Below are 27414 nucleotides of genomic sequence, written 5' to 3'. Positions count from 1 at the left end.
CTGCCACCTTCACCCCCAGCGGGGCGCCCCTGGGGCCTTGACGGTCAGCCACGCTTCCTCCCCGACCCTGCCGCCCTCGGGTGCCCTCGGCCTGACCCAGGCTCCCGCTCAGGGGGGAGGCCTCGCTCACCAAACCCGCCAAGAGGGCACCGCCCTCACACGCCCCATCCGCTCTGACTCCTTTGTTCCGCGCACCGCTACCTGACTTCATACACGAATGGACACATAATAACACGTAATCCTCTTGGCCTCCTCGCGCTGGCTCCCCAGGCCAGGGACCTGCTTTCTGCACCTCTGCTCCAGGGGCCTGTGCGGGTCGGAGCACCGGGGGCGGGGGGGGGGCGGGCAGGCACAGCAGGAACCACAGCAGGCAGGGGCCCCGCCGTGACCGCCAGGCATACTAGGAGCCGGAGCAACTATTAAGCACCTTAGCATACGCACGACAGAAAGTACCTGCGTTCGTATTCAGCGCGTGCGTATATTTAAGCACGTTTGTCTATTCCTCGAATCCTCAACACCTTCGAGGTCGGTGGGGTTACCGTTTCCATCTCATAGGCGATGACACGGAGGCACAGGAAGGGTAAGTGGCCGCACGTGTTTAATAAGCGTTTGTTGAATGAATACGCGCACGGGTCACCCGTCACTAGACATGTTCGGACGGAGGCCGACGACCGCTTGCGAGAGTGACGGGAGGTTAGGGCAGACACGGGATTTTCGGGAGAGCTACCGGCCTGTGTGCGGACTCAAGAGCCTGGCTTCTATTCTGCATTCCAGAAATCCTCCCACCTGAGGACTCTTCCTCGCTGTGGCCCCACGGTGACCCAGTGAACGTGGGACGCAGGCCAACTGTTGGTCTGGTGCCGTCACCCCAGAAGCAAGCCCCACCTCCCCTGAGGGGGCCCAGGGCTGGCAGCGGTCTTGAGACTCCCTGGTGCTGCCTGCCGGGGTGACAATCACCCCCACCTGGTGGCAGGGCCACGTCTCGTCAGGTGACAATCAGCTGGGAGGATCCAGTGTCAGGGTGTGACTGGCCACCTGGGACCTGGCCTTCCTCCCGCTGCCTGCCTGTCACGCAGTGGAACAGGACCAGGCGGCTTGCGACCCCCACCCTGACGTGTCCCCCAGCGTCCCCCCTGCTCTGCCGTAAATGGACAGGAGGGGCCCGCACACCGGAGCCCGGGCATCGACTCAGGCAGCCACGATGGGGTCTCTCTCCTCACTCCCTGGAACCGGCCCTCTTCTCAGGCCCCACAAAGCTGCATATGGCTGCCACGGGGACAGCCCTACGAGGTCCTTTGTCCTGGTCCCCTGGGGGAGAGAGAGGGTCCCTGTCCCCGACTGATGAAAGAAACTGCCCTTCTGGGCTCTGATGGCTGCCTGACCCGGACACACTTCCCAGGCTGCCAGCCGCAGGAGGGGAGCCCGGGTGGAATCGGGTTCCTGTTTCCACGAGAGGGGGTCCACGCTGGGTGACGCGCAGCCACGTGCTCAGTTACCCAGCACGGTTGGCAGAGGGAAGAAGGGACGACCCTCGCCCACCTCTGTCCCTGTCTTCCGTGGAGGTTTATGCACAGCTGGAGAATCGGAGAAGAAGAGGAAGAATGTTCTAGTCGTGCAAATTCATTCCACCTGCATTTACATTTTCCATCACTTATTTGGGTACGGGGTATTTTCAGCAGATTCCCAGCACCCAAAGCAAATCCTATTTATGTGGTGCCCTGGGTATTCCGGGACAGCGGCCGTGGCGCGGAGGAGAGGGGCGTGAGCGGGCGTGGGCGTTCTCTCTGCTCCCTCTACAAACACTCCTCACCCTGGTGCGCGGATCTGCCTTTGGAGGTGAAGCAGTTTCCAATGTCTCCTTTCTGTGGCCGCATAATTAAATCGAGGCAGGATAACAGAATTTGTTGAACACGGAGAAGGAAGACTCGAGGGCAAAAATCCCAGAAGGGCAGGGGGTCGGTGAAGAGTGAATTCTGAGCTTGACATCTTAGAAATCAGGTATGCTAGGGTGCAGATCTAAAAGCCCTAAACTGTCCTCCGGGAGTGGAGGGGCTTTGGGGCTTTATTATCTTTGGCTCTGACTCCCTCCGCACCCCCCACCCCCTCTGTGGCCCCCAAGACAGACTCTATTCTTTAATTCTGGAGGTGCGGGGCACGCCCCGGATTGCGAGCCTGTTAACAGGGTAGTTTCTTCAAGGACTCGGTGCCTCGTCTCTTAACGCGTGGATAATGCGGTGCTGTTTTACTTTTTAGCCATGGAAAAATTTAAACACCTATAAAGGCAGAACAGAATCGCGGACCTCCCCATCTTCCCCTCGCCCGGCTTTAAGAACTATGAACTTGCGAGGACGACGGTATGCTGTCACTCTAAAGCCTGCCTGGGCATCCCTTAGAAGTTTTGATAAAAATCCCCGGGCATCATCCCGGACCAAGTACCTGCCAATTTAGGGGGTAAAGTCCGATTTCCCCATACATTCCCCCAAAGGATTCTCATAGACCGGGGTGTGTGGGGTTTGCCCCAGAGGAAGGTGGGGGCAGGGAGCCCTGGGCTTGGGTCCCCACCCTGCCACTTCCTGGCTGCCCCTTGAACTCTTTCTTACACTTTCTCAGCTGGCATCTCCATCGGAATATAGATATTACACAGTTGTTCCAAGGAATAAACAAGGTGGCACGGGAAAAGTGCCTGACACAGAGCAAATGCCCGTGAAACACCCAATGCCATCATTATCCTGCTTCACTGTGGTTGCTTTCCAAGCCCTGGGGAACATGGAACCCGGATGGCGATTTTGCAGGGGCTTTGTCCAAATCCATGAGCCCTGCTATCTCCTGGCGCTAAGGCAGAACCAGGGTATGCACTTCTGTTTAGGGCCACTGACCAGCAAAGGAAAAAAACCCAGCAATCCACAAACCAGGGGGTTCACATCTTGCTATTAGCCCCCAGGGGTCAGGTAGGGCAGAACCTGAGGTCTCCTCGTCCTTATGAAGAAAACTCAAGGAGATCAAAGGAGGGCGTGTGTGGAAGGGCTTACTACCAACACATCAAGTATGTTACCAAGGGAACGGATAGAGACCTCGGTCTGGTAATAACGTGAGGTCATCCCGGCCACCTCTGTGACCCTGGGCATTCGCGAGCAAGCCCACCTGGTCCTGGCAGGGACTGGATCCACTGGTCGCAAACCTTATTGCAATGTTGCCATGCACGGAGCTCAACCCATCCCGCACGTAGTAGGCCCTTAACAATCACTAAAAATGCAGATGGGGCACAGGTGGAAAGCGAGGCTTACACAAAATTGAGCTTAATGCGGCGCCATAGAAATTCATTTCGCAGGTGCCCGGGTGGCTCCTCAGTTGAGCGCCCGACTTCCGCTCAGGTCACGATCTCACAGCTCGTGAGTTCGAGCCCCGCCTCGGGCTCTGTGCTGACAGCTCAGAGCCTGGAGCCTGCTTTGGATTCTGTGTCTCCCTCTGTCTCTGCTCTTCCCCCGTTCACACTCTCTCTCACTCCCCAAAATGAATAAATGTTAAAAAAAAAAAAAAAACTCATTTCGCAAAGCATAGGGATTAACACAATTCTCCCAGTTACTGGTTTGCATTCCTCTAGGGAAAACAGCTTCTACAACCTAGAGCACTTCAGAAAACACGCCGGCCCCAGGCAGGCGGCCGGTTCACAGACTGAAACATCTCTGGGGCAGGTGAACACACACACAGACCAAGTGGGGAGGGACAGGGCCACACCTTTGGCTTCTATAACCTTGTAGGGAAAGGAGTGTTGGCAGAAACCTGCTCCGAAAGAATTCAGGGAAACAAAAGAAGGAAAGAGGTTGCCCTTATAAAGTGAAGTACTGAAAAACACATAAAAGAGAAGACGTAAGTAGCCATTGATGAGAGTTGCCCAAGAGACTGATGATATGGCTCAAGAATTTGGGAACACCCATAACCCTACTCAAGGCGACCTGGGTCACCTTCAGGGAGGCAGAAAATAACATTTTACTCTAATTTAGTAAGCAGAAACTTTTTGGAGGAACTCCAAGCCCAGAGAATGGTGGAAGAATGGCCATCCAAGGGCACCGAACGGGAAGCTCCAGATGCCTTCCCTTGCATGGATCCAAGGGAAGGGGGGCTGGGCTCCCGACCCTGTCCTAGACCCTACTTGAAATCACGCTGCAGCTGTTGGGCTGGCTCCCCGTATCGCTCGGCAGGTAGGGTGCTGGTGTATGTGCCCCGGTCCACGCGTGCCCAGCATCTTGCCACGGAAACGGGAAACCTTCATTTAGATCTGGATGGTTTTATGAACCGAGCAAGAGATGAGTTCTTGGCGTGAAGAGAGCGGTTTTTGAGCCTACAAAGTTGACGACCCACCCCGAGACCTGGTGACCCACGGAGACAGGTCACCACGTGGGAGGGGTCTCTTGGCAGCTCGTCTCGACCTTGCTGGGGACCTCCCTCACATTCACCGTCCTGTGTCGGAAGGGTGTTTGTAATTCCTTCTGCCCACCCAGCATCCTTCACATCTTCCCTATGCTTGGCTTCTAGAGAGAGGGGGAGAGGGGCTCTGAAGTGGGGGGATTCCCTCAAGACTCACTCCTCCAGCCCCCCGTGGCAATGGCATGCCACCCGGAGACCTGGACTGATCAATGGACATCCTGAGCCGAAGTGCACAGAAGTCGGTATGGAGCAGGATCCCCTGGTTGCCAGAGATGGGAGGCTGGATAAGTGTGCTCATGCTGGTTAATATAATAGCACACGCCGGGCGCCTTCGACAACACGAGTTTATTTTCCCACAGTTCTCGAGGCTGGAGAGTCCCATCATCAAGGTGCCGGCATGGTCAGGTTCTGGTGAGGTCTCTCCTCCCGGCTTGCGGACGGCTGCCTTCTCGCTGTGTCCTCACACGGTAGAGAGCTTCCCCTACCTCGTTTTATAAGGCCACCAATCCTATCAGTTTCGGTCCCCACCCTTGTGACCTCATTTAACCATAATTATCTCCTAAAAGGCCTATTTCTGAATGCAGTCACGTTGAGAGTTAGGGCTTTACCATATGAATTTAGGGGGGCACTGCAGTGGCCCAGGGCTGCGTGGGAATCCACCGTCCCCGTTCTGGAGGTGACTCTGGGCCCTTCTTGGGAACACCCAGCCAGGTTCTCTCCATGCTGGGGATTCTGTGAGCTACTCAATATCCTGTAATCATTTTTTTTTTTTTTTTTCCTTTTTTGCCCACTTGAACTAGCTAGAACCGATTTCTGGGCCTTGGCTAAGAACTCTGATGCCAGGCCGCCTGGGACCCCTTTCCATAGAGTCCAAAGCTGACTTGTCTGAATTTCCAAAGGGGATTCTCTGGTTCTTGCTCCCCACATGTGACAGGAGGCCTGCCCTTCTCCCTTCTCGTGGTGTCATTATAGGAGAATCTCCTGTGAAGGGTGCGTTTGGGCTGTAAGTAACAGAAAGTCGAAATCAAACTCGCTTTCACCGTAATAATGTTTGTCTCAGGACAGGAAATCCAGGGTGGAGCTGTGTGTCTTCCCTCTGTGTCCATTTGGTCTTTAGCGACCTTGCCTCGTGGTCACAGACGGCTGCCAGCAGCCGGGGGGAGGGACTGTGTCCACGTCCTGGGAGGAGGACCCAAACCCAAGTCAGCAGCACTCACCCCGGGCCAAGGTCACTTGCCAGGCCCGTTCCAACTGCCAGTGTGTCGGAGAAGCTGGCCAGCCTAGGGCAAGTGGTCGGGAGCCTGGGAAGAGCCGGGCTGGGCCGGGAGTGGCCCGTCAAGTGGACCAGAGCAGGCAAGCCCGGCCAGCAGGGAGGACACTCCGAGCATTAGACACAGACTGCCCGGGTGACCCCTCTAGAAGTCCAACCCGGAGGTGCCCAGCGGTACCACAGGAAAGGCAGAGGGCCATCCCAGGGGAGATGGCGAAGCTCAGGGTATGGGGCCGGCCTCCAGTCTCTGAGTGGGGAGGAAACCGAGCACAGACCCTCAGACGTTCTGGTCACCAAGGCAAGACTGATAGCATGGAGAACGAGACAACATCCCTTTGGCAAGACTCTTGATAGGCCAAGACGGGATGCAACACGCCGGGGCCATATTGGCTTCTGGAGAGGGATGAGGGAAGGGCCCGGATGCAGGCTGAGCCCTGGGTGTGGAGGGGCCGGGGGGGTTGGCAGCAAGAGCCTGCGATGTAGCTTGAGAATGTTCTGGCCAGGTGGTGGGGAGCTGCCCCTTGGAGCCCAACGTCCTGCAGGGATAGGCCGACACCGGCCCCCGTGTCCCTGGCGCCACGGCCTTTCCTCCAGGCACGGACATAGCGCCCTGGGTTCCTGTTCTCCCTTCGCATGAGAACCTACTGTCTGTCACCTGCACCTTCTCTCTCCCCAGCGGCTCCTCTGGAGGGCTCATCTCTCACTCAGAAAGGAGGGCTCTGCTGGTCACTGACAGGCAGGGAGGGCAGAAGTCTCTCTCTCCTGAAAGCGGCGAGACCCTAAGCCTTCTCGACCAGCCAAGGGGACAGACGGCACGCACCTCGGCCTTCCCCCTGTCAGCCGACAGCTCGACACCCGCCCCCACTCACGGGCTGTCATATCAGCCGGCACTTTCTTATTATGGATGTGCTAACACACCCACACTGATAAGACACGGGCCCCGCGGCTTCTGATGAAGTGACATTCCTCACTTCCCAGCTGCCTCCGCAGCTTCCAGCCAGCTCCCCACTTGTGAGCCTCTATCACCCCGGCCCCACATCCACCCCCCCCGCCCCCCGCCCTGGGGTCTCTGCTTGCAGACACGGGGAAGTCAAGGACTGCACACAGGAAGGGCTCTCCCCCTCCGCTGAGGCGGGGGGGTGGCTAGAGAAATTCTGTGCTGGAATCACCAGCGCCTGCTCTCCCACAAGCACCTGCTGAGACCTTCCGGGTCTCCTGGGATTGGGGTCCGTTCGGAGCCAGGGTCAGGTGATCTCTGAAGCACTGGGTCATTTCCTTGGGCCAACGCACAGTCACCCTGGTAAAGCCGAAGGTCCCTCTGGGGCAGGCACAGATTTTTGGTAGTGTCCCGGGGTCCTTCCTCGAGGGGACCTGGCCTCCCCTCCATTCGAGGCGTTCTGGGTCTGAACTGGCTCGGGTCTGGGAACCGACTGATGGGCCGTGACTCTGTTTTTATGATTCAGACTAGGCTTTTGTCCGCTTGGCTTAGAACTTGCCCACTTACACAGACGTGAATTGCGGGGGCCTCCCTCTACCTCACGCCCAGGAAGACCAACATAAAGGAGCCGACACCCCAGGTCTGAGCAAGGCAGAACCTTCCCATCGCCGCTTGGCCCCCTGCCACCTGGGACCCGACTGTCCCCACTGTATTTAGGATTCCCAGGACAGAGGCACTATAATTTCTGACCCTCGGGGGCGAGCGTGCACGGAGCTCCTCCAAGGTGCTGGGCTCCCCTTGCCAATCATTTGTCACGTGGCCTTGGTCACAAGTGTGTCCTCTGGGTTCTCTGGGGTGGGGGCGGAGGGCAGGGAGCGGGTCCTACGTGATAATCTACTCTCACATTCCCATCTCTCGAAGCCTTCGGATCCCTTCCTCTGTAGCGTCCTCTCGGCAGGTCTGGCGTTTCAACTCTGTCTAGTGTTGGCCCCCTTGGGTCCATGTTAGCACCAAGCAAGTCAAACAAGCCGCAGGGCCCCCTCTGCCCCCACAGCCCTTCTGCAACCTCTGGGCGAGCCCAGGAGTGAGCGTCTCCGAGTCCCCTGGGGCAGGAAAACCTGTAGGAACCCTCAGAAGGCAGGGCTGGTCCCCACTCATCTGTGATGAGTGCCAGCCTCCCTCCCAGAAACCACCGTCAGCCCCGCCCCAGGTTGGTAGGGCCTCCCTCTACCATTTTTTCTTATCTTTTATTAAAAAAAATTTTTTTTAAACGTTTATTTATTTTTGAGAGACAGAGCACGAGCAGGGGACGGGCAGAGAGAGAGAGGGAGACGCAGAGTCCAAAGCAGGCTCCAGGCTCCGAGCTGTCAGCACAGAGCCCGACGCAGGGTTCGAACCCACGAACCGGGAGATCATGACCTGAGCCAAGTTGGACGCTCAACGGACTGAGCCACCCAGACGCCCCTCTACCACTTTTGCTAAGGACCCCATGTCTCCAGGCCACCTCTACAGACCACGCCAGTCTCCTGGCCCCCCCGCACAGGTCCTAACCCAAAGTCACTATTCCTGGTCTATCTCCAGTGCCTTGCTCTGTGTGATTGGCTAATTGGCATTTAGCTGCTACCTGTTGATTTGTGAACGCTAAGAACAGAGGCCTCTGGGAGAAAGAATGAAACAGCAGACGATGCCGGGATCCAAACGCATGCCACCTGAGCTGAAACTTGAACCTTTGGAAAACCCGATGTTGGGGGCTTGGGGCTGCTCACTGCGTCCCTCGGGTCACAGTGCAGGTGGCTGCCCCTCCCCCCCCAGTGTTCCGTGGGGGCCCAGCGTCCCAGCAATAACTCCGAAGGTGGTCCCCAGGCTCTCAGCACCTTCTCATTACACACAGCGATGGGTGTCAGGAGGCCCTCCCACTGGGGGGTGCACGGCGTAGCCCTGGAAGGATCCAGCAGCGGGGCTCATTTCGCCACACACACAAGGGCCACGTGTTTGGCCCCAGGCTGACAGGAATGAGGTCCACGGCTGCCTTGAAGGGCTTGCAACCTAGGCGGGGAGACGTGGCCAGGTCCCCTGACTGAGCAGATAAACAAAACGTGGTGTCTACGTCCAGCGGAAAACGACTTCCCCTTAAAAAGGAAGGAGGGGCGCCTGGGTGGCTCAGTCGGTTAAGTGACCGACTCTTGATTTCGGCTCAGGTCATGTTCTCACGGTTCGAGCCCCACATTGGGCTCTGTGCTGACTGCGTGGAACCTGCTTGGGATTCTTTCTCTCTCTCTCTCTCTCTCTCTCTCTCTGCCCCTCCCCACTTGTGCGGTTGGTCTCTCGCTCTTAAAAATAAATACGTCAAAAAGGAAAGGCAGGAAATTGTGACACACGCTACAACATGGACGAACCCTGACGGCACCGCGCTACGTGAAATGAGCCGGTCACAAAGGGACAAATGCCACGTGACTCCACTTAGATGAGTGACTACAAGAGTCCAATTCATAGGGACAGAGAATCGGAATGGTGGGCGCCAGGGGCTGGGGGACAGAGAAGGGATCGGTCATTGTCGAATGGGGGCGGAGCCTCGGTTTTGCAAGAAGAAAAAGTTCTGGGGATGATGGCGGAGGTGGTCGTACAGCCACGTGAGTGTGACTCAGGCCACAAAGCCGCGCACTCAGAAACAGATACGAGGTGAATTTCACGTTTGTCTACTTTACCACAAGGTTAAAAAAAAAAAACGCAAAACCAAAAAGACCAAAAAACAACCCCACGCCCGCAAAACAAAAACGCAATAAAAATAAGGAGCAGCATATCACTAATCGCTACCACGTGTGGCTTACGGGCAGGGAGGGTCCCAGTGGAGCAGAGAGGGGACTCCCCAGGAAGGTCCAAATCCAAGGACCTCCGGGCGCCCCCAACGGCCCCTGGACTGAGCCCAGCTACTCCCAGTACTGCTAAGCTCCAAAAACTCCCCGTTTCAAGCTTACTTCTCACCGTAGCCCACAGCCCTGGTCCATTCTGCCTGTAGCTCAGAGCCAGGACCTGGAGAAGGTCTCCGTAACTCTCCCATCCAACGTTTAAGACCTCGTCCTTGGCTGGAATACCCCTGTGGGAACAACTAACGCTGCCGAGCGCCTCCCGTGTGTGGGCAGGGTGACCCTGAGTCTCCATAGCCACCTCGGGAGGGCCCCCGGCCCCACCCAGCCAGCATCAGTTCAGCTGCGTCCCCGGGCGGCAGCCGTCCAGGACGCTGTCCTCCTTAGAGGTCCACAGAGATGCTGGGGCGCTTTGCAGGCTTGTGATTCGGGAGGGCTTTTTCTGGTTTTAAAATGCTTTGAAATATTTTTTTATTGTTTTATTTTATTTATATAAATTTACATCCAAGTTAGTTATTAGCATATAGCGCAATAATGGTTTCAGGGGTAGATTGCAGCGATTCATCCCCTATCTATAATACCCAACTGCTACAGACTAAATGAAATTTTATTTTAGATTTTCTAAAATGCAATAAAATGCCCTTAAAAAAATACATGTATTTTCGGGGGGATGGGGGTAGATAGTCTCTCCCGTGGAGTTGAGTTTTGTTTTCCTGCAGGATGAGAACAAGGCAACCCCTCTTCATTAGGACACTCCTTCAAATATTCGAAGGCTGTTCTCAGCCCTTGCTAAGCACACTCCCGTCCATGCCAACATTGCTGATTCTTTCAACTCCTTTTCATAGGACAGGATTTTCAGTCCTCGTATCACCCTGATAATTAAGTCCCCGACCTTGAAAGAGGTTTGCAATCCCACAGAAGAATTCAGATGAGAAAACAGTAAGGCCGATGTGAAACGACTGTTTATGATTCAGTATTCAAACCTCTGGACTATAAGGGAGGAGGTCTTCTAAGCAGGGGGGAGGCTTCTGTGCCCCTGTGGCCCCGAGAACGCTTGCAGGGGACCGGCCATCCCACCGCAGACCTTTCTGCTTTTAGATGGGTGGTGAAAAAGGCCGGAAACATATATCGCCATACCTCGAGATCCATCTGGGGACTTGATTTTCTTTGATTTTTCTATCCTAGGGATGAAGCGATCTATTTTTAGCGTGGAGGCTGCTGTAAGTGAGGAGTTGCTATAGCGACAGCTGGTGGTTACAAACCGGGTCCTGCTACAGTTCCCCGTCATAAATAAATCCCAAACGCTGAGCCCCAGGAAGCATGCAGCCTTAGAGACCGGAGCTCCTCCCGGATCCCCTGCGGACCCCACCGGCTACGCTTCATGGTGGGCCATGAACAGGCTGAGCCTGAGTCCCTGCTAGTGGGGAAGCAGGCCAGGATGTGGGATGCCGGGCACCGCCTCTCACTGCCCCGTCGGGGACTGACGCTACCCCTCGATGACCAGGTGAGGAAAAACACCTGCATCATTGCGCGGAGCTGGATGACGGGCGGAAGGAGGCGGCTTGTGAGTAACAGGACACCACACACACGGAGACATGAGGACATGGTGTCTGCTTAGAGACCCGCCCGGGAGGCAGGCTGCAAGCACAGCGGACGCCGAGATCCCCACCGAGGCTGCATGTCTGCGTGTGCTACGACCAACAGTCCTCGTGTGTGTGTGTGTCCCACGGAAGCGTGCAAACGTACAAGAGCGTTCACGGCGGCACTCCGTCAGGGCCCCCGGCCGGACACTGCCCATGCCCGTCCAGGTGGGTGGACGGAGGAGCTGTGGTCCGGGCAGAGGACGGAATGTTCCTCGTGCAGCGACCAGAGACGGTGGACCGCAGCTAGGACGTCAGCTGGGTTGCTCACGACGCTCACGCGGAAGAAGCCAGATGAAAGATACCTCTTGTATGGACCCACCATATAAAGTTCAACACCAGGCAATGCCAATCTTGGGGGGAAGTGCCCTGGAGGGGGTGCAGGGGAGGCTCCTGACGCCCCCCCCTTCCTTGATCTGCACGTAGCTTACGTGAGCACGTTCAAACCGCGATTTTACCACCCACGATCTGCACATGTTTCTGTATGTTTCTACGTTAGTAAAAGTTACATTTACAAGGTTTCGAAAGGGGGCTCCTGGGTGGCTCAGTCGGTTAAGCGTCCGACTTCGGCTCAGGTCATGATCTCATGGTTCGGGGGTTGGAGCCCCACGTCGGGCTCTCTGCCGACAGTGTGGAGCCCACTTTGGATCCTCTGTCCACCGCCCCCCCCCCCCGACCCCCGCCCCTCCCCTGCTGGTTCTCTCCCTCCCCCACCCTCAAAATAAACTTTACAAAAACAAAAAAACAAGGTTTTAAAAGTTAGTACTGCATTGTTAATCAAGCTATCAACAACATAGTGCCTGAGGTTGATCCGTTTGTAGGTGCTGGGACCTTCCAGGATGAATGGATCCGAGCCCCTTCTGGCTACAGTAAGTCGAGGGGCAGAAGGGCCAGACCTGGTCACAAGGACGGGGTCACTCCAAGTGATCCATCACCAGGCGTGGGAGCCCCGCAGTGGGTTCCGTCCAGGAGAAGGGAGGCTGGTGTCGCGGGAGAGCCCTGAGGAGGGGACTCTGGGAGGGCTTTGGTGGGTGATGGGAATCACCCCCAGACTGGGGTGCACCTTGGGGGTTCCCGGCCCACAGGCGCCAGCCTGATGACACAGCGCAATGCTTGCCTTTCTGGGGTACTCTTTAGGTATCTCCTCAGGTCAAGGCCACGGCTGCTCAGAGGTTATCTCTAGGCTACAGCCCCTTCTGTTTCCCCTCCCATCAGTTTTGGCTGCTCTGTGACCAGGCTGAGTCACCCGGCAAGGAGCAGCGGGGAGGACAGGGGACTTCTGACTCAACATCCCCCGTGACTCACGGGTGGCCCGAGGTAGCAGCCGGAATGTGGGCGAAAAATGTGGCTGAGAAGGGGAGGCTTTGCCCGTTAGCACAGCAGGGGGGTGGGGGATCCACCTCGGGCATAGTGAGCAGAGGGAAGTCCTCCGGAAAAGGATGCCCGGGGTCATCTCCTTTGATAGGTTGCCACAAGTGACTGACAGACCTCTGGGCCTCTCTGGGCCGCAGTCCTCCCATCTGGAAAATGGGAACGCCCCTCCACCATCGCCTCTGCCCGCCTTAACAGTTACTGAACATAAAACATTGTAGAGCCGCACCACACCGTGCGAAACCATCACTGATAGCTCATGGTGACGTCCCCACCACCCAGGTCTGTGCTCAAGGTCCCGGCCATGCCCCGGCCCTTAGCGCCTCCCACGCTGGCCTTCCTCTACTCCCCTAGGTGCCTCTCTCCTGGTCCTGGCCGGCTGCCGCGCCCCCTCTCACCTCTGATCCCTGTGTCAAGACCGGCAGCCAGGGACCCTGCACCTGCCAGTGCTGGGAGGCACCTGCCCGGGGACACTGCCCTCAGAGCCACGGGGCTCCCCACAAGCAAGTGGCGGGAGGTGCAGGGTAGGGGCTGCTCAGGGGCTGGGAACACCGGTAGACCCTCCCCCGGGGGAGGCCGAGGGAAGCCACCGCTGAGGCCCTGTGAGGCCGCTGTTCACGCAGGACCAGCTCTGGCTCTTCCCCGTGGCCCTCTCCTAACACCCTCCCTGGCTCACACCCCTTCCGGAAGCCCCAGCCTGGCACCCTGCATTCAGTCAAACCAGGCCCCATTTTTCTCTTTCTGGACTTTTCTTTGACTGCCCTCCCCTCCTTCGAAGCTGCGTCTCATCAATCCAGCTTTAGACAGAGCTGGGTCCAGTGTAGACAGAGCCCAACTCCACCCAAGCCCCGGAGCACTGAGCACCAGCGGGATCCCGGGGTCTTCCCTCCAGGCCAGCGTCCTCACCCCCGGCCACACTGCGGGCTTCTGCGAGCCACATCTCATTTTCTCACCCTACGGTTCGCCCCAGCCCATCACACACACGATACATATATTTATCAGACAGATTAACTTGCGGTTGCTGGCTTATCCAGGGACGTGCAGCCAGACACACGTCATAAAAGAAATGTGTCAAAACCCGGGTCGTACAGAGTCCAGACTGCACAGCCTATGTCCAGGCTCAACACGTGGCCCAAGGGGCTGGCCTCAAATTTGCCAGTGACACTTGCACCTTCAGTGGAAGTGTCATATCCGTCTCTCTCTGGGCTGGAATCTTTTCAAACTAAGTCATATTTTAAAACCACAAAAAAAGGATATAGTAATTTCAGAAAAGGGCCTATTTGTATAAGGCATCAACAATTTTTTTATTATAAATAAAAAAATGTTTTTCATGTTTAATTTTGAGAGAGAGAGGGACAAAGTATGAGTGGGGGAGGGGCAGAGAGAGAGGGAGACAGAGAATCTGAAACGGGCTCCAGGCTCCCAACTGTCAGCACAGAGCCCGACGCGCGGCTCGAACTCACGAACCGCGAGATCGTGACCTGAGCCGAAGTCGGACGCTTAAGGACTGAGCCGCCCGGGTGCCCCATCCAGTCCAATTTTTTTTTTTTTAGTGTAAATTTAGAATATCAGCGTTTTCTTAGAGTGAGTCTACTTGTATACAGTGGACGCACAGCTTTAGGGAATACGGAGCTGGACAAACTTCAGTGGGATGTCCTTGGTGACCGGGCCCTCGTCCCCACCTGGGCAGCCCCACCCACCGAGCCTCAGTAGCCTCAGTCTGCAAAAGCCACACCTGGGGAGGAGCTCACAGATCACTTGCTTGGTCCTTACGTCATTACCCAGTGCCCAGTATGGGGCAAGTTCCGTGCGAGGAACTTGGCATCAGTGGGGATTTCGTTAGCTCTCATTTCATAGGAAAACCCAAAATAACAGTGGTTTCGGGAAGAGAGAGGTTCATTCTGCTTTCGCACAAAGGACGCCTGTCAGGTAAGCAGCCCGGAGCCGCTAAGGCGGCGTCACAACGTTAACCCAGGCCCCTGTCTCTAGTCTCCACTCTCCTCAGGGTGTGTTTTCCATCCCCAGCAATCACCTTAGGGTCCAAGATGGCTGCTGGAGCCCCAGTCATCACATGCTGCCTTCAAGGCAGGGGGAAGGAATAGGGGATCAATGGGGACACACCTTTCCCCTCCTTCAACAATCTTTTCCACAAGTCTAAACAACATTGCCCTTCATAGTTCACCGCATAACTTGCTCGTATGCCCTCCCGAGCCCCATGCAGGCCACAGCATGAGAACCGGGGGTCCTGTCACGGAGGAAGGTGGCTCACGAACGTGGGTCACAATCAGAAGTCTGTCACCGGCAGAGAGAGAACGAGACGCAGTCTCCACACCCGAGGAGTTTAGCGAGTTGGCCGGAGCAGACCAACCAGACACCACACTGGGTTCCTGTCCCCTTGGCAAACGTGAGCGGGACGGTGGCCAGTCCTGGAGCGCTTGGGGGAGATTCTGCGGAAAAGCCCCGAGAGCCTGGTGGGCCTGGGCGAGCAGGGCAAGGAGGGCGTTTCCCGCAAGGGGAAAAACACACTCAGCCCCGTCCTCTTTAGCTTATCTTCTGGACACAGCGTGGAGCCGGGCCACGTGACCCCGAGAAGTCACTCTCAGGGCCTCCTGGAGGGGTCTTTTGTACCAGCCTGGAATAAGAGCCAACTCCCCAGGGGCCACTGTCATCTGGACCGGCCACCCTCAGCCGACCCACGTGATGCGGAAGTGGGTCAGGGCCCCCAAAGTTGCACAATGGAAACCTCCAGCAGAGATATCCCTTGTTCCTTGTTTGGGAGAAAACCTGCTTTTCCAGGTTGGATCTGTGGGCCTGAGGCCCACGGATGCCAGCAGGAACATCAGGAACGGGAGGGCCGAGCAACGGCCACCACGTCTCCAGAATGTGTTCTAGGGGCTCTGTGCTGGGTGGGGGCCACGGAGGACGACCTTCCGGGCGCTGAGACACCCATGTCGTTCCCCTGAGCTCTGGGCGACCCTGCTAAGTGCCTGTGACACGCCCGGCCCTGCTGGCCCCAGACCTTTGCCTCGTTCTCCTGCCTGGACCCCTTCCCGCGCCCCTGCCCCAGACCCCCACAGCTGGTGATCCGCCCAGAGCAGCCTCCCCCACACCGGCCCCCCATCCTCCACATCGAAATCAGATCCTTCCGACAAAAATCTCAGCTGACCCTTTGCTTTTTATCATCTCTCATCACACACTTTTATGACCCATTTGAACGTGTTGGCTCAATGTCTATAGGTTTCACCACCGTGTCCTCAGCACCCAAGACCCACACGCCGCGGCCGGAGGTTAACGGAGCGACCCAGGGAGACTGAGTGGGAGGCAAGCCCAGGGAAAGTCGACGAGGCCCATCTTGGAGGCCAAGGGAGGGTTAGAGAACCAGGGAGAGAGCACGGCCGGGCGGAGGGGCCGCGTCAGGTGAGAGTAGGGCGGTGAGGTTCAAGGAGACCTCAAAATGGAAGCCAACCGTCTGTTCCGCACCTCCCGGGGCCCCCAGGGTGGTGCCGGGTCCTCCACGGCCCCCTGTGTTGGTCTGGCCACGCCTTCCTGTCGCTTTCTTCCAGAAATAAGGCCGTGGTTAGGCGAGCCCCAGGCTCCATGCAAAGTGGCCACAAAACATCCAGCGGGCCCGTGATCGTTTCACGGAATATCGTCTATGACAACGGGCGAGACGGCGGGCACAGCGTGCTTGCCCACAGGCACTCACATGGCACTTTCTGTGGCCTAAAGAAACCCCGTCGGGGACAGACAGCCCTTCCCCTCAGTCTGCAGGTGCCAGAGATGTGCCCCAGGCTTGAAAGATGGTGCCCTTGAAAGGGAAGGGAGAAACACCCCCCGGGAGAGAAGTAACGCAAGGAGAAGCCTGACCGGCTGGGCACCTGAGGCCCGGGGAAGCCAGGGTGTCTAGACTTGGGGGGGGGGGGGCACAAGCCCCTCCCCACCAGGCCCTGCATGCTGGAGACTCAGCTCTCAAGGAAGGCAGACTCTCACCCTGCAGACTTGAAAACGCTTGGGAGGTAAAGATAAAGAGAATGAGAAGTATGGCAGTGACCTCTAGTGTGAACTGTCTTATTTTCTGGGTCCCTGTTCTGGCATCGGGGGTCCTCGCGGCCTGGGGAGAGACCGCCCCTCCCAGGGTGGCCAATCCTTAGAGAGAGCATGCCTTTCACACGCAAACCAACCTATCCGGGAAGCCAGACTCAGTATCCCTTCCCCATGCCCTAACCATGGTGGAAGTGGGGACGGGGACCACACACTAGAGACTGCTGATACCCCGATACCCCACAGCCTGCTGGGATTATTCAAATCCGCCAATTTCAGACACGGTGACCCTGCCTGGCTTTGCCTTTCCCACCGAAACACAATAAAGGCTCCTGGCCATCCTCTCCCCGCCACCAGGCGGCCTTCTGCCTCCTGGCCCACCTGCCTCGTCCCTTCACGGCTCTGCACGGTACCTGTGGCCCTCCTCTTGGGGGCTGTGGACAACAAAGTATTTGAGGCAGGGTCCCCGGACTTGACGGTCAGCCTCACCGAACCTGAATGATAACAAAACCTCCATGTTAAGACCTACCTCCCCATGTCTATACCAGGCATTTCCCTTTCTCCTCCTTTGCTCTGGACCAGCAGACAATCAAAGGTTTCCCAGTATCTATATGTATGCAATAAACTGTCCACAGAAAAGCTTCAAGGGAAGCATGCATCGTTCCGACGAGCAGAGAATTTCTCAGAAGCCCCCTGATGAAATGCACCTGTACGGAAACAGTTTCCCAGGGCCCTCACTTGCCCGGGGAACTGACTATAGACGGTACCACCGGGCCTGCCCGTCCGCAGCTCAGAGTTCTGTGCTCGGGCGTATTGTTTTCTTGTTGTCGAGCATTGTGTCCCCGCAACGCTGAGTTTCTAGGAGGAAGGGGCTACAAGGGATTTGGTTTATAGATACGAAAGCTATGGGCGTGTTGAATGTAGGTGAGGCCGGGTCCTAGGAGCTTTATCCCTTAGTTGCTGTTCCTTGATGAAACCCCTGCTTTGTGTTAGGTCTTTCAGCCCAGCGTGGGGGCTCGGCCAAGTATTTTAGTTCTTGGAGTTACCGAAACTCGCTTCTGAATCTGCTGTGAACTTTCCACCTCCTCGTCAGCAGCACTCTCGCTCTGGAGTCCTGGACAGGAATGTGTAGGCCTACGTCCAGAGCCAGGTGTGTGTTCTTTCTTTTTCTTTTCTGTTCTTTTCCTTTTTCTTTTTTTCTTTTCTTCCTTTGCTCTTCCTTTTTTCAAGTTCTTCTTTAAATTCTAGTTAGTTACTATACAACGCAACGTTGGTTGCAGGAGAATTCATCAGTTACACATGACACCCAGGGCTCATCCCAACAAGTGCCCTCCTTAGTACCTATTCAACACCTATTCAACCCATCCCCCACCCCCCTCCATCAACCCTCAGTTTGTTCTCTACATTTAAGCGTCCCTTGGGGCACCTTCGTGGCTTATCCGGGTAAGTGTCTGACTCTTGATTTCAGCTCAGGTCACGATCTCACGGATTGTGGGATCGGGCCCCACATCGGGTGCCACTGCACAGTGTGGAGCCTGCTTGGGATTCTCTCTCCCTCTCTCCCTGCCCTTCCCCAGTTGCCCGTGCACACACACTCTCAAAATGAACATTAAAAAAATAAAAAAAGTCTCTTATGGTTTATTGCCCACTCTCTTTTTTTCCCCGCCCTCCCATCTGTTCATCCATTTTGTTTCTTAAATTCCGCCTGGGAGTGAAATCGTATGGTATTTGTCTTTCTCTCACCGAATCATTTCACTTAGCGTATAGCACATTCTGGCTCCATCCACATTGTTACAAATGGCAAGATTTCATTCTTTTTGATCATACAGTAATATTCCATATGTATATACATATATATGTGTGTGTGTGTGTGTATATATACACACACACACACACACACACACACACACACACCACATGTTCTTTATCCATTCATCGGCCAATAGACATTTGGGATCTTTCCGGAATTTGGCTATTGTTGATAGCGCTGCTATAAACATGGGGGTGCACGTGCCCGTTCGGATCTGTATTTTGTATTCTTTGGATAAATGCCTAGTAGTGCAATTGCTGGGTCGTAGGGTAGTTCTATTTTTAACTTTTCGAGGAACCTCCATACTGTCTTCCAGAGTGGCTGCACCAGTTTGCATTCCCACCAACACTGCAAAAGGGTTCCCTTTTCTGCACACCCTCACCCGCATCTGTTGTTACCGGAGTTGTTAATTTTAGCCATTCTGACAGGTGAGAGGTGGTATCTCATCATAGTTTTGATTAGATTTCTCAGATGGGTAATCATGTTGAGCATCTTTTCATGTGTCTGTTGGCCATCTAGATGTCTGCTTTGGAAAAAGGTCTATTCATGTCTTCTGCCCATTTCTTACCTGGATTATTTGTTTTTTTGGGTATCGAGTTTGACAAGTTCTTCATAGATTTTGGATGCTAACCCGTCATCAGATACATTATCGGCGAATATCTTCTCCCATCCTGTAGGTTGCCTTTTACTGTTTTTGACTGTTTCCTTCACTGTGCAGACACTTTTTATCTTGATGAGGTCCCAGTAGTTCATTTTACCCACCCAGGATTTTCTGTAGGTGCACCCCACCCCACCTCACCGCACGCACTCCATAGCTCCGGGGGCACTGTTCTCACTGGACTCTGCAAGGCCAAGCACAAGGCTGACCTGGGTCCTAACCGGGAGGGGACACACTCCCTTCCAGGGACTTAAACCCTGAACCACCACCACTGTCATGAGGTACCTGTGGAGGCCAGCAGTCCCAGGGCCACAGCCTGGGCCCAGGGACACAGTGGGACAAGAAGCCGTTGTGATGCTCAGGGAACACCCCTGTTGATTTGTTCTTGAGTACTCGCACCTTGTATGTTTTTTCTTCTCAATCATCAAAGGCAAATTATTACTTGAGGACGGAGTTCATGCTGCTCTTTAAATGTATCGCATTTTTTTTTTAATTTTTAAGTTTATTTGAGGGAGATAGAGACAGCATGAGTAGGGGAAGGGCAGAGAGAGAGAGAGGGAGAGAAAGAGAGAGAGAGAGAGAGGGAGAGAATCCCAAGCAGGCTCTGCACCATCAGCACAGAGCCCGATGCGGGGCTCGAACTCACGAAACCCTGAGATCACAACCTGAGCCGAAACCAAGAGTCAGACGCTTAACCGACCGAGCCACCCAGGCACCCGTAAATGTATGATGTTCTCATCTCATCTAGAGGCAGGAAGCCCACACAATGCTTTCAGGTGCCAAGGGGGCCCTTAGACCCACCCTGGGGGGGGGGGTCCTTCTGGAAGGGTCTGGATGACAGAGCAGCAGTTGTGTGACCCCAACCCGGCATTCCAGCCCCGAGCCGAGTCAGTGAATCACAGGAAGCTTCTCCATCACTGTCCAGAGTCACTGTGCTTAAGTCCGGCCCCTTCCCTGAGTGCTTCTTCTCCCTATTTCTCTCTGCCCTCCTCCGGCTCTGTGATCTTGTCCTACTGTCCATTCACGCCCATCACACGTCCGCGGTACCGGCATCGTTTGTGCGGGATCCGCGTTCTCTGTGCAGACCAGGGCTCCCTGGAGGACAAAAGCCCCCGCAAACACACTGCTTACAGGCGCCTAACCTCTCAGAGCCCACGAGCCACCCGCCACAAGCACCCATTTCACTGTCACTGCTGTCACTCGGCCTGTTGCTGGGACACTCCCCTCTGTCCTGCTGGGGCAGACGAGGGAAGGGGCGGGGACAGTGACAGCCCCTGCCACCACGGTCTCCCCTGAGTCCTCCTCACTCAACCCTGGAGCCGGCAGTGCACAGATGGGAAGTTGAGGCACAGAGTGGGTGAACACACTGCCCGAGGCAACGCACACCCAGGGCCGCCCTGCCTCCTGCCAGCCTGCTGGGCGGTGGCCGAGGGATCCAGGAAGTCCGCAGAAGGGATGAATCTGGAAGTGCTTAACTGAGAGTTTTCCCAGGAAGCCCTCATCCGGGCCATGCCTTCCACCTGTCGTCTACCCGGGGCCCGCGTCCAGGGACTGCTGAGCCGCGTTTGGGGACGGCTGCGTACAGAAGGGCGGGAGAGCAACGGAGAGGGTGGGACGGACGGGGGCCTGTGAGCCAGGCCTCCCTCTCTTGACTTCTAGCTGAGCTGAGAACTCCTAAACTGTGCACTGCTCCAAGGAACACGAGGAAATGCCCTCCGTGACGCTCGACGCCCCACCCCTGCCTGCTAGAGTCTGCCATCCCCCCCGGTGCGCCCAGCCCTGCAGATGAGATCCTGCGTGTCCGGGAGTCTTCTGTGTGAGCGCACGTCCAGCAGGTGCTGGGGGGTGGGGGCCACCAGGCCCACGGAGAGGCAGGGTGGGGACACGGGCTCGAGTCCCCTTGGGGGCGGCCCCAGCCCTCAGGGCCCAGCAGTGCTCTTCTCGAGACCCCCCGGGTGTTCCATTCACCCAAGTTCAGCCCCAAGTTCACGCGCCCACAGGGAGGGGACCATGCTGGCCGCTGAGCTCACCTCCCCGCCTGGTCTCCAGCTGAGCACCTGACTGCTTCCTGCGGTCCCCACATGGACCTCTTGCTGCTCCTGGAACCCGGCAAGGGTGTCCCCCTGACCTCAGGGACCTGCATGGCCCACTTCCCCAAGCCTTGGCAGGGGAAGAGGCCCCCCCCGCCCCCAGCCGGCCGACCCCTCATCCTGCCTCTTCCTCCACAGTGCTCACCACCGCACAAGCCAAACACTGGGTGGGTTCCACTTGCATGAGGCCCCTAGAGCGGTCAATTCCGAGAGACGGAAAGTCGAAAGGTGGGGGCCAGGGGCCGGGGAGCGTGGACAGGGAAGTGTTGTTTCACGGGCGCAGAGTTTCAGCTGGGAATGACGGAAAGCTCCGGAGACGGACGGGGATGAATGCCACCGCACCGTGCACCTCAAAGCAGGTACGGCGCTAAGTTTTCTTCGACCACAACTTAAAAAAAAAAAACCATCTCAGGTGTCTGCTTCGGTGAGGGTGGCGGGTGCCTTGCTCACCGCCGTGCCCCCAGACGCTGGTGGGATTGGCAGAGCACTGGGCGCTGCTGAACTTGAACACGGCTATGTGATGCCGTTCTCCCTACGTCTCTACACGCTTGCAATTTTCCGTTAGAGAGAGGGAAGTACGAGCATCTGAACAAGACACTGAGCGGACACTGGGGTCTTTCCGGGCAACCGCGATTACGCGAAGAGCATGAGGGACAGGCAGGGAGCAGAGGGGGACAGCTGGGGGAGGCAGGACGAACCACAGATGTCACTTTCCAGCCAGGCCCGCTGCTTTGAGGCAGAGGGCCAGGGACACTTCCCCCCAGCACCATCGACCTGCCTGCACATACAGAGGACAAGCTGGGCCAGGCAGTGTGGGGTGCCGAGGGGACCTGGGCATGAGGAACCCTGAAGTTTTGCTCCAGAAGTGGTCATACTTATCCCGAGGAGGGTCATGGGAAGGGGAAGCTCGCTGTAAAGCAAAGACCCACCAGAAAGAGGTTTCGGTCTTCGGTGTTACTTAGACGCCTCCCGGATGGGGCCGGAGTGCCAGCTTCCTGACGCACTTCCTGTCTCCAGTGCGGTCCCCAGAAGGGGTCTCTTAAGACTCCAGGTACATCTATCTTTTTTTTTTATGGTTTTTATTTTTATTTTTGAAAGACAGAGCATGAGTGGGGGAGGGGCAGAGAGAGAGAGGGAGACACAGAATCCGAAGCAGGCTCCAGGCTCCGAGCTGTCAGCGCAGAGCCCGACGTGGGGCTTGAACTCACAGACTGTGAGATCACCACCCGAGCCGAAGTCGGATGCCCAACCGACTGAGCCACCCAGGCTCCTGCCCTACAGCTTTTAATTAGTCCCCTCTAATTGCAGAGGGGAGAAAAGTTACTGCAGCCAGCCCTCTTTTATCTGATCAGCAAAATCCTTTCCTAATCTTCCTTTTGCATTTTTTATTCGCATTGCCACATGCTCTTTGTCAACATAATCTGGATGTCTGTTGACCAAAGAGGCTGCAAGAAAAGGCTGAAGTCGACATCATCACTCATGTATCACACGGAGCATGAAAATCTGAGGCGTCTGCTTAGCTTTGCAGGGGATCTGGGCAGATACTAAACTCTGAGGGGGTTTGAAGGGATGAGCTTTTCGTGAATCCGAACCTTCAAGGGTGTTTTATCACAAGCCTTGAAGTGTTCAAAAGCCCAACGAGAGCCACGTACTTCCAAAGGAAAATGCCATCCAGGCGAATACGATTGTCCTCCAGCCTCTGTAACGGCTGGTTGGCCGTGGCCTGACTCTCCTTCTCTCTCAGTTGTTCTGGCTAGTCAGGAGGCCGTGGGGACAGCTGCATGTGAGTGTGTGCACCTGCACGTGTGTGCAGCAAGGATGTGTCTCCGTGGACAAGTCCGTGGCTCCTGGGACAGTACGGCCCGGGAACGGAGAGTGAGGAGCCCACACCAGCCACCTGCGTGTGCTCGATTTGAGGAAAATGGAAGAGAAGGACAAACATCATCACGACCCTCAAGGAAGCTTTCTGGAGAAAGAAGAGGCCTCCTCTAAAATTCCCTGGCCACCGTAGGAAGGAGTGGACCGGCTGAAAGGGAATTTAGAAAAACAAAAAACCTGCAGCGATCCCTACTCACCAACCAGGAACGATGCGTCCCATAACCTGCCAGTCTGTGGTGAGGACGTGGGATAGAAGGCTGCTTTGGGGACATATCCCTGTCCCCAAGAAGCCAGGGGATCACAGGATGGGTGACCGGGCTTTAGGGAAGGGAAGGTTAAGCAGAGTCTTGATAGGCGGGTAAGGGTTAGCAAGGCACGGAGGGGAGGGGACGCCCAGTGGACACTCTCCGACTGTTTTTTCTTCATTTGCCGTCCCCCCGCCCGGCATAGTCTGAGGGGCTGACACCTGCCCCCTGGCCTTGCTCTCAGCTCCTCGCACCCTGAGACTCTGACAAAAGGAAAGATAGGAGACACCACAAACCTAGATGCCCGGGCTCTGGCCGCCTTGAGTGGCCTCCGCCTGCTTCCTGAACCCCAGAGGAAGCTTCTGGAGGGAGCCCCGATGTCCCCGACCGTGGTCACGGCTGGCCATGTGCACGTGAGCACTTATAAAACTTGGTCGACATGCAAATATTAATTTTTGATCTCAGGAGCGTAGGAGACACGATGACAGCCAAATTTGAAATGCGGGAGGGGAAACCACAGTCTGGCAAGTAAGAGGCTTTTAATAATGGCCCTGCCCTTCCCCATTAGCAAAATGAGACTTTTAGTTAAATATTGGGTTCAGATTTAATTCTGAGGTAAATGAGTGTTTATTACTTTATTATTTAAAGCAAGAGTCTTCTTTGTAAACCACAGTCTATGAATCAAGTCCAAAGACATCTGCCATTTGCCCCCGGGGCAAGGGCGGGCGTGTTCCTACCCAACTCCACCGTAGCATCCGATCAGACACTATTCCTATGTTCCTCCACCACAAGGTCAAAAACTCCCTGGTTCCAGAGCTGCTGTTTCCTCTGCCCGCACGCCCCAGGGTCACCAGCCTCGCACTGGGCCCCCCAGAGGCTTTCTGGAAGTAGTTGGTCACTACCCCCAGGATGTGCGTGGGGCCCTTTCGGTCCCTCCCACAGCGGGGTACTCAGGAACACCCTGCGTCAGACAGGCCGTGGCCACCGGGAACTTAAAATGAAGAAGTGGCCCATCTAATTTTGAATGGGCAGGTCTTAGCCACACCTCCAGGGAGCTCAGAATGCTCTGGAATTCCTGTCACGCCACCCAGCCGGAGGGAAAACTGACCCCAAATCCACAGGTCACTGGAGGTACTGAATCACGGACGCTGCCCCTCATGACCCAGTCAGTCACACTGGTCCCAACCCCGTGTGTGGGGGAGCCGTGGAAGGTTCCAGACGCCAGGGAGATCACGAAGCAAACCCCTCTCCCCGGGGACACGAATCAGGCAGGTGCCTTCCCCTCCTACATGAACCCCTGGTCCGATTGCTCAGCCATAGGGCGAAGGGTCCATCCCATTGACCCCCAACACGAGTTTTCTCTGCACACACACATTTCATCCTTAATAGCCAAAAATAACAGTTCCAGTCCATTCTTTCTTTCTCCCAGCTGCGGGTTTTCCCTAAATGAATGACAGTCCAATCGATCACTAACCTCATTGGGCCAGGTGGGGTGAGACACAGGAAGGGGTCTCAGAGGGACATCGGGCAGTTCATGGTAAGCACTCCCATCAATACGGAGACACCTGCCAACCTAGTCCGCTAACTACTGCCTGGCAATTACACCTGCACACAGCTACCGCTCAGGAGGCTGTGCGTGCGCGCGCACGCACACACACACACACACACACACACACACACACACCACGCCGTGGGGTTTCCCTGCCTACAGCACAGACTGGCAGAAAACCAGGCAAAGGGCAGTGTCCTACCGAAAAGGCCGTGGGGCTCCGACTGGCGCCTCTCCGTGCTCCGGTTTGGGTCCTTGTGTTTCTTGTTCCCCCTGAGACTGCCGAAGCGTTTCATGGGTAGCGGTGGCCACAGGAGCAGCAGCAGGTGACCATACCAAGGCCCGCAGAACCCGTGTCAGCACCAGATGGCGGGGGGCCGGGAGAGCTGCAGCATCGGCCGGCAGGTGTGGGCCACCCAGCAGCTCATGCACCGAGAGCTTAGAGACGCAGCTTGTGCTCAAGCGACAGCCCCGGGGCCCTCACCCCAGCACGGCACGGGTCGCTCTCGGGGCCGGCGGCCACGGGACACACAGGGCAAGCCCACTGCAGTCCTTCCTCGGAGACTCGGAGAGAGACCTCAGCCGTCCTCCCCACCACACCTCCGGCCGCAGCGGTGGAGCAGCCCCTGTCCTTAAGTAGGCAAGACGCTGCCGTGGGTTTGTTTATGTAGTTGAGGTCAGCTGTGCGCTCAGACACTCCGGGACTTTTTGCTCCTTAAAATCAGAGAAGGAGGGAAGACTAAATAGGCAAACGGAGCCCAGGCTCGCCCGTCATGTGCAGATCCGCAGATGTCTCTTTAAAAAGACTGTAAAAGGAAACCGCCCTGTACAGACAATTCTTGGCCAGCGCACATTCCCATTATGACATGACATCACACAACTATTTTGATTCATGTGTTCCAGGGCTCCACGGGGTCAGGAGGCTCCGGCTGCTGCTCGGTGGAGAAGCCACAAGTCCCTGGGCTGGGAATCAGCTGAATCTATTTCAGCTCGATGAAAGATACAAGACCACCTGTGAGGTGGGGCGATGGGGCTGGGGGGAGGGGGGGGGCTCCGGAATTCAAGGGAAGGTTCTTCAGCAAATGCACAACTTGAGGCCCGGGCTTCTCAAGAATTGTGGCACGACAGAGCTTTTAGACAGAATCTAGTCCATCCCCTTCCGTCATAGACGGGGAAGTTGAGGCTCAGGAAGGTCCAAGGTCCTGTAGCTAACAGCAGAAGCAGGGCTAGAATTCTAATCTCCTTAACTCCTAAGGCAAACCCCGGTCTAATAAAACACAACAAAAAAACTTTCTATGTGTTGTGTGCCTAAAAACCGCTGTAAAAAGCTAAGACAGAAAAGTAATTTTTATTTTTATAAAAATGTTTACTTATTTATCTGGGGAGAGGGAGGGAGGGGCAGAGAGGGAGGGAGAGAGAGAACCCCAAGCAGACTCCACGCTGTCAGCGTAGAGCCCGACACGGGGCTTGAACCCACAAACAGTGAGATGGCGACCTGAGCTGAAACCAAGAGTTGGATGCTTAACTGCCTGAGCCACCCAGGCATTCTGAAAAATAATTTTTAAATTTAAAAAATTCTTTTTCTTTCTTTCTTTTCTTTCTTTTTTTTTTTTAGCTGATATCTACACTAGATTAAAGGGAAGGGACAGTATGTGCTACTAACCAGCTTCACGATCTTGAGACGTTACTTCCAATTTCTGGGCCTCAGTTTCCCCCTCTGTGAATCGCGACAAGACTCGATCCCATTAGGGTTTCATCTACTTCTAGAAGTCTACACTTCTAACGTCTGTTCAGTGTGCCTTTTCTTTCCTCCCGGGACTGATGGATAGAAACAGTGATCAGATATTTGTAGCAAGGATGCATGAATGAACAAGCAAAATAGTTTTGCCCTCAAGGAATTTGCAAACGACAATGATAAACCATAAAGCAATAGTGACTGCATAAAACAAAACAAAACAAAAAACAAAACAAAACAAAACAAAGCTGGATGCGTTCAACAGCGAGTGGCCAGCACGGACAATGAGTGCCATCAACGCAAATGGCCAGAGGGGCAATTGCATGGCCCCGCTTGGAAGGGAGAGCTTGAGTTGGCCTGGAGGGCTGGAGGGTCTGGAGGAAAGGAGAGAGGCCAGGCCAGGCCAGCACAGCCTCCCCAAACAAGGCGCAAGACCCCCCCCTCCAGCTGGGTCCCCCAACGCACGAGAGGATCATCTCTGTTGCTAAATATGGCAGTGCACACTCACTGTGATTAAACTCTGGAAAAGACTGAGTAGGTAGGTTTTTCCCACTGAGATTTCCTTTTTTTTTTTTTTTTTTTTTTTAATCTTACCAATTCGGCTCCTCACAGAAGTCGAAATGCTCTCCTGATTGAAAAATTAAAAAAAAAAAAAAAAAAAAAAAAAAAAAAAAAGCCAGAGCAGGGGTGCCTGGCTGGCTCAGTCGGTGGAGCATGCAACTCTTGATCTCAGGGTCGTGAGGTCGAGCCCCACGCTGGGTGTGTAGATTACTTGAAAAGAAAAAATAAATTGGGGCGCCTGGGTGGCTCAGTCGGTTAAGCCTCTGATGTCGGCTCAGGTCATGATCTCACGGTTCGTGGGTTCGAGCCCCCGCATCGGGCTCTGTGTTGGCAACTCAGA

At 55.6% G+C, this 27414-nt stretch overlaps 1 protein-coding gene across 8 annotated transcripts in view; it reads right to left on the bottom strand.

Annotated features, from left to right (window-relative positions):
• PRKAG2 (protein kinase AMP-activated non-catalytic subunit gamma 2) overlaps positions 1-27414 on the bottom strand; it is a 261150-nt gene that overhangs the window by 123229 nt on the left and 110507 nt on the right. For 5 of the 8 annotated variants that reach the window (XM_058723747.1, XM_058723752.1, XM_058723748.1 and 2 more), the window contains exon 4: positions 16962-17042. The exons of 2 other annotated variants lie outside the window; for them this stretch is intronic. In XM_058723747.1, the coding sequence (XP_058579730.1) occupies positions 16962-17042 (81 nt within the window). Of the gene's footprint in view, positions 1-16961; positions 17043-24980; positions 25532-27414 lie in introns of those variants that run through there. One more of the 8 variants, XM_058723754.1, reaches the window with a different exon arrangement.

This window comes from Neofelis nebulosa, chromosome 4, assembly GCF_028018385.1.
Source record: "Neofelis nebulosa isolate mNeoNeb1 chromosome 4, mNeoNeb1.pri, whole genome shotgun sequence".
In the NCBI taxonomy this organism is placed as follows: Eukaryota; Metazoa; Chordata; class Mammalia; order Carnivora; family Felidae; genus Neofelis; species Neofelis nebulosa.
Note: the sequence above shows the minus strand (reverse complement) of the source record. Positions and strands in the feature narration are given on the sequence as shown.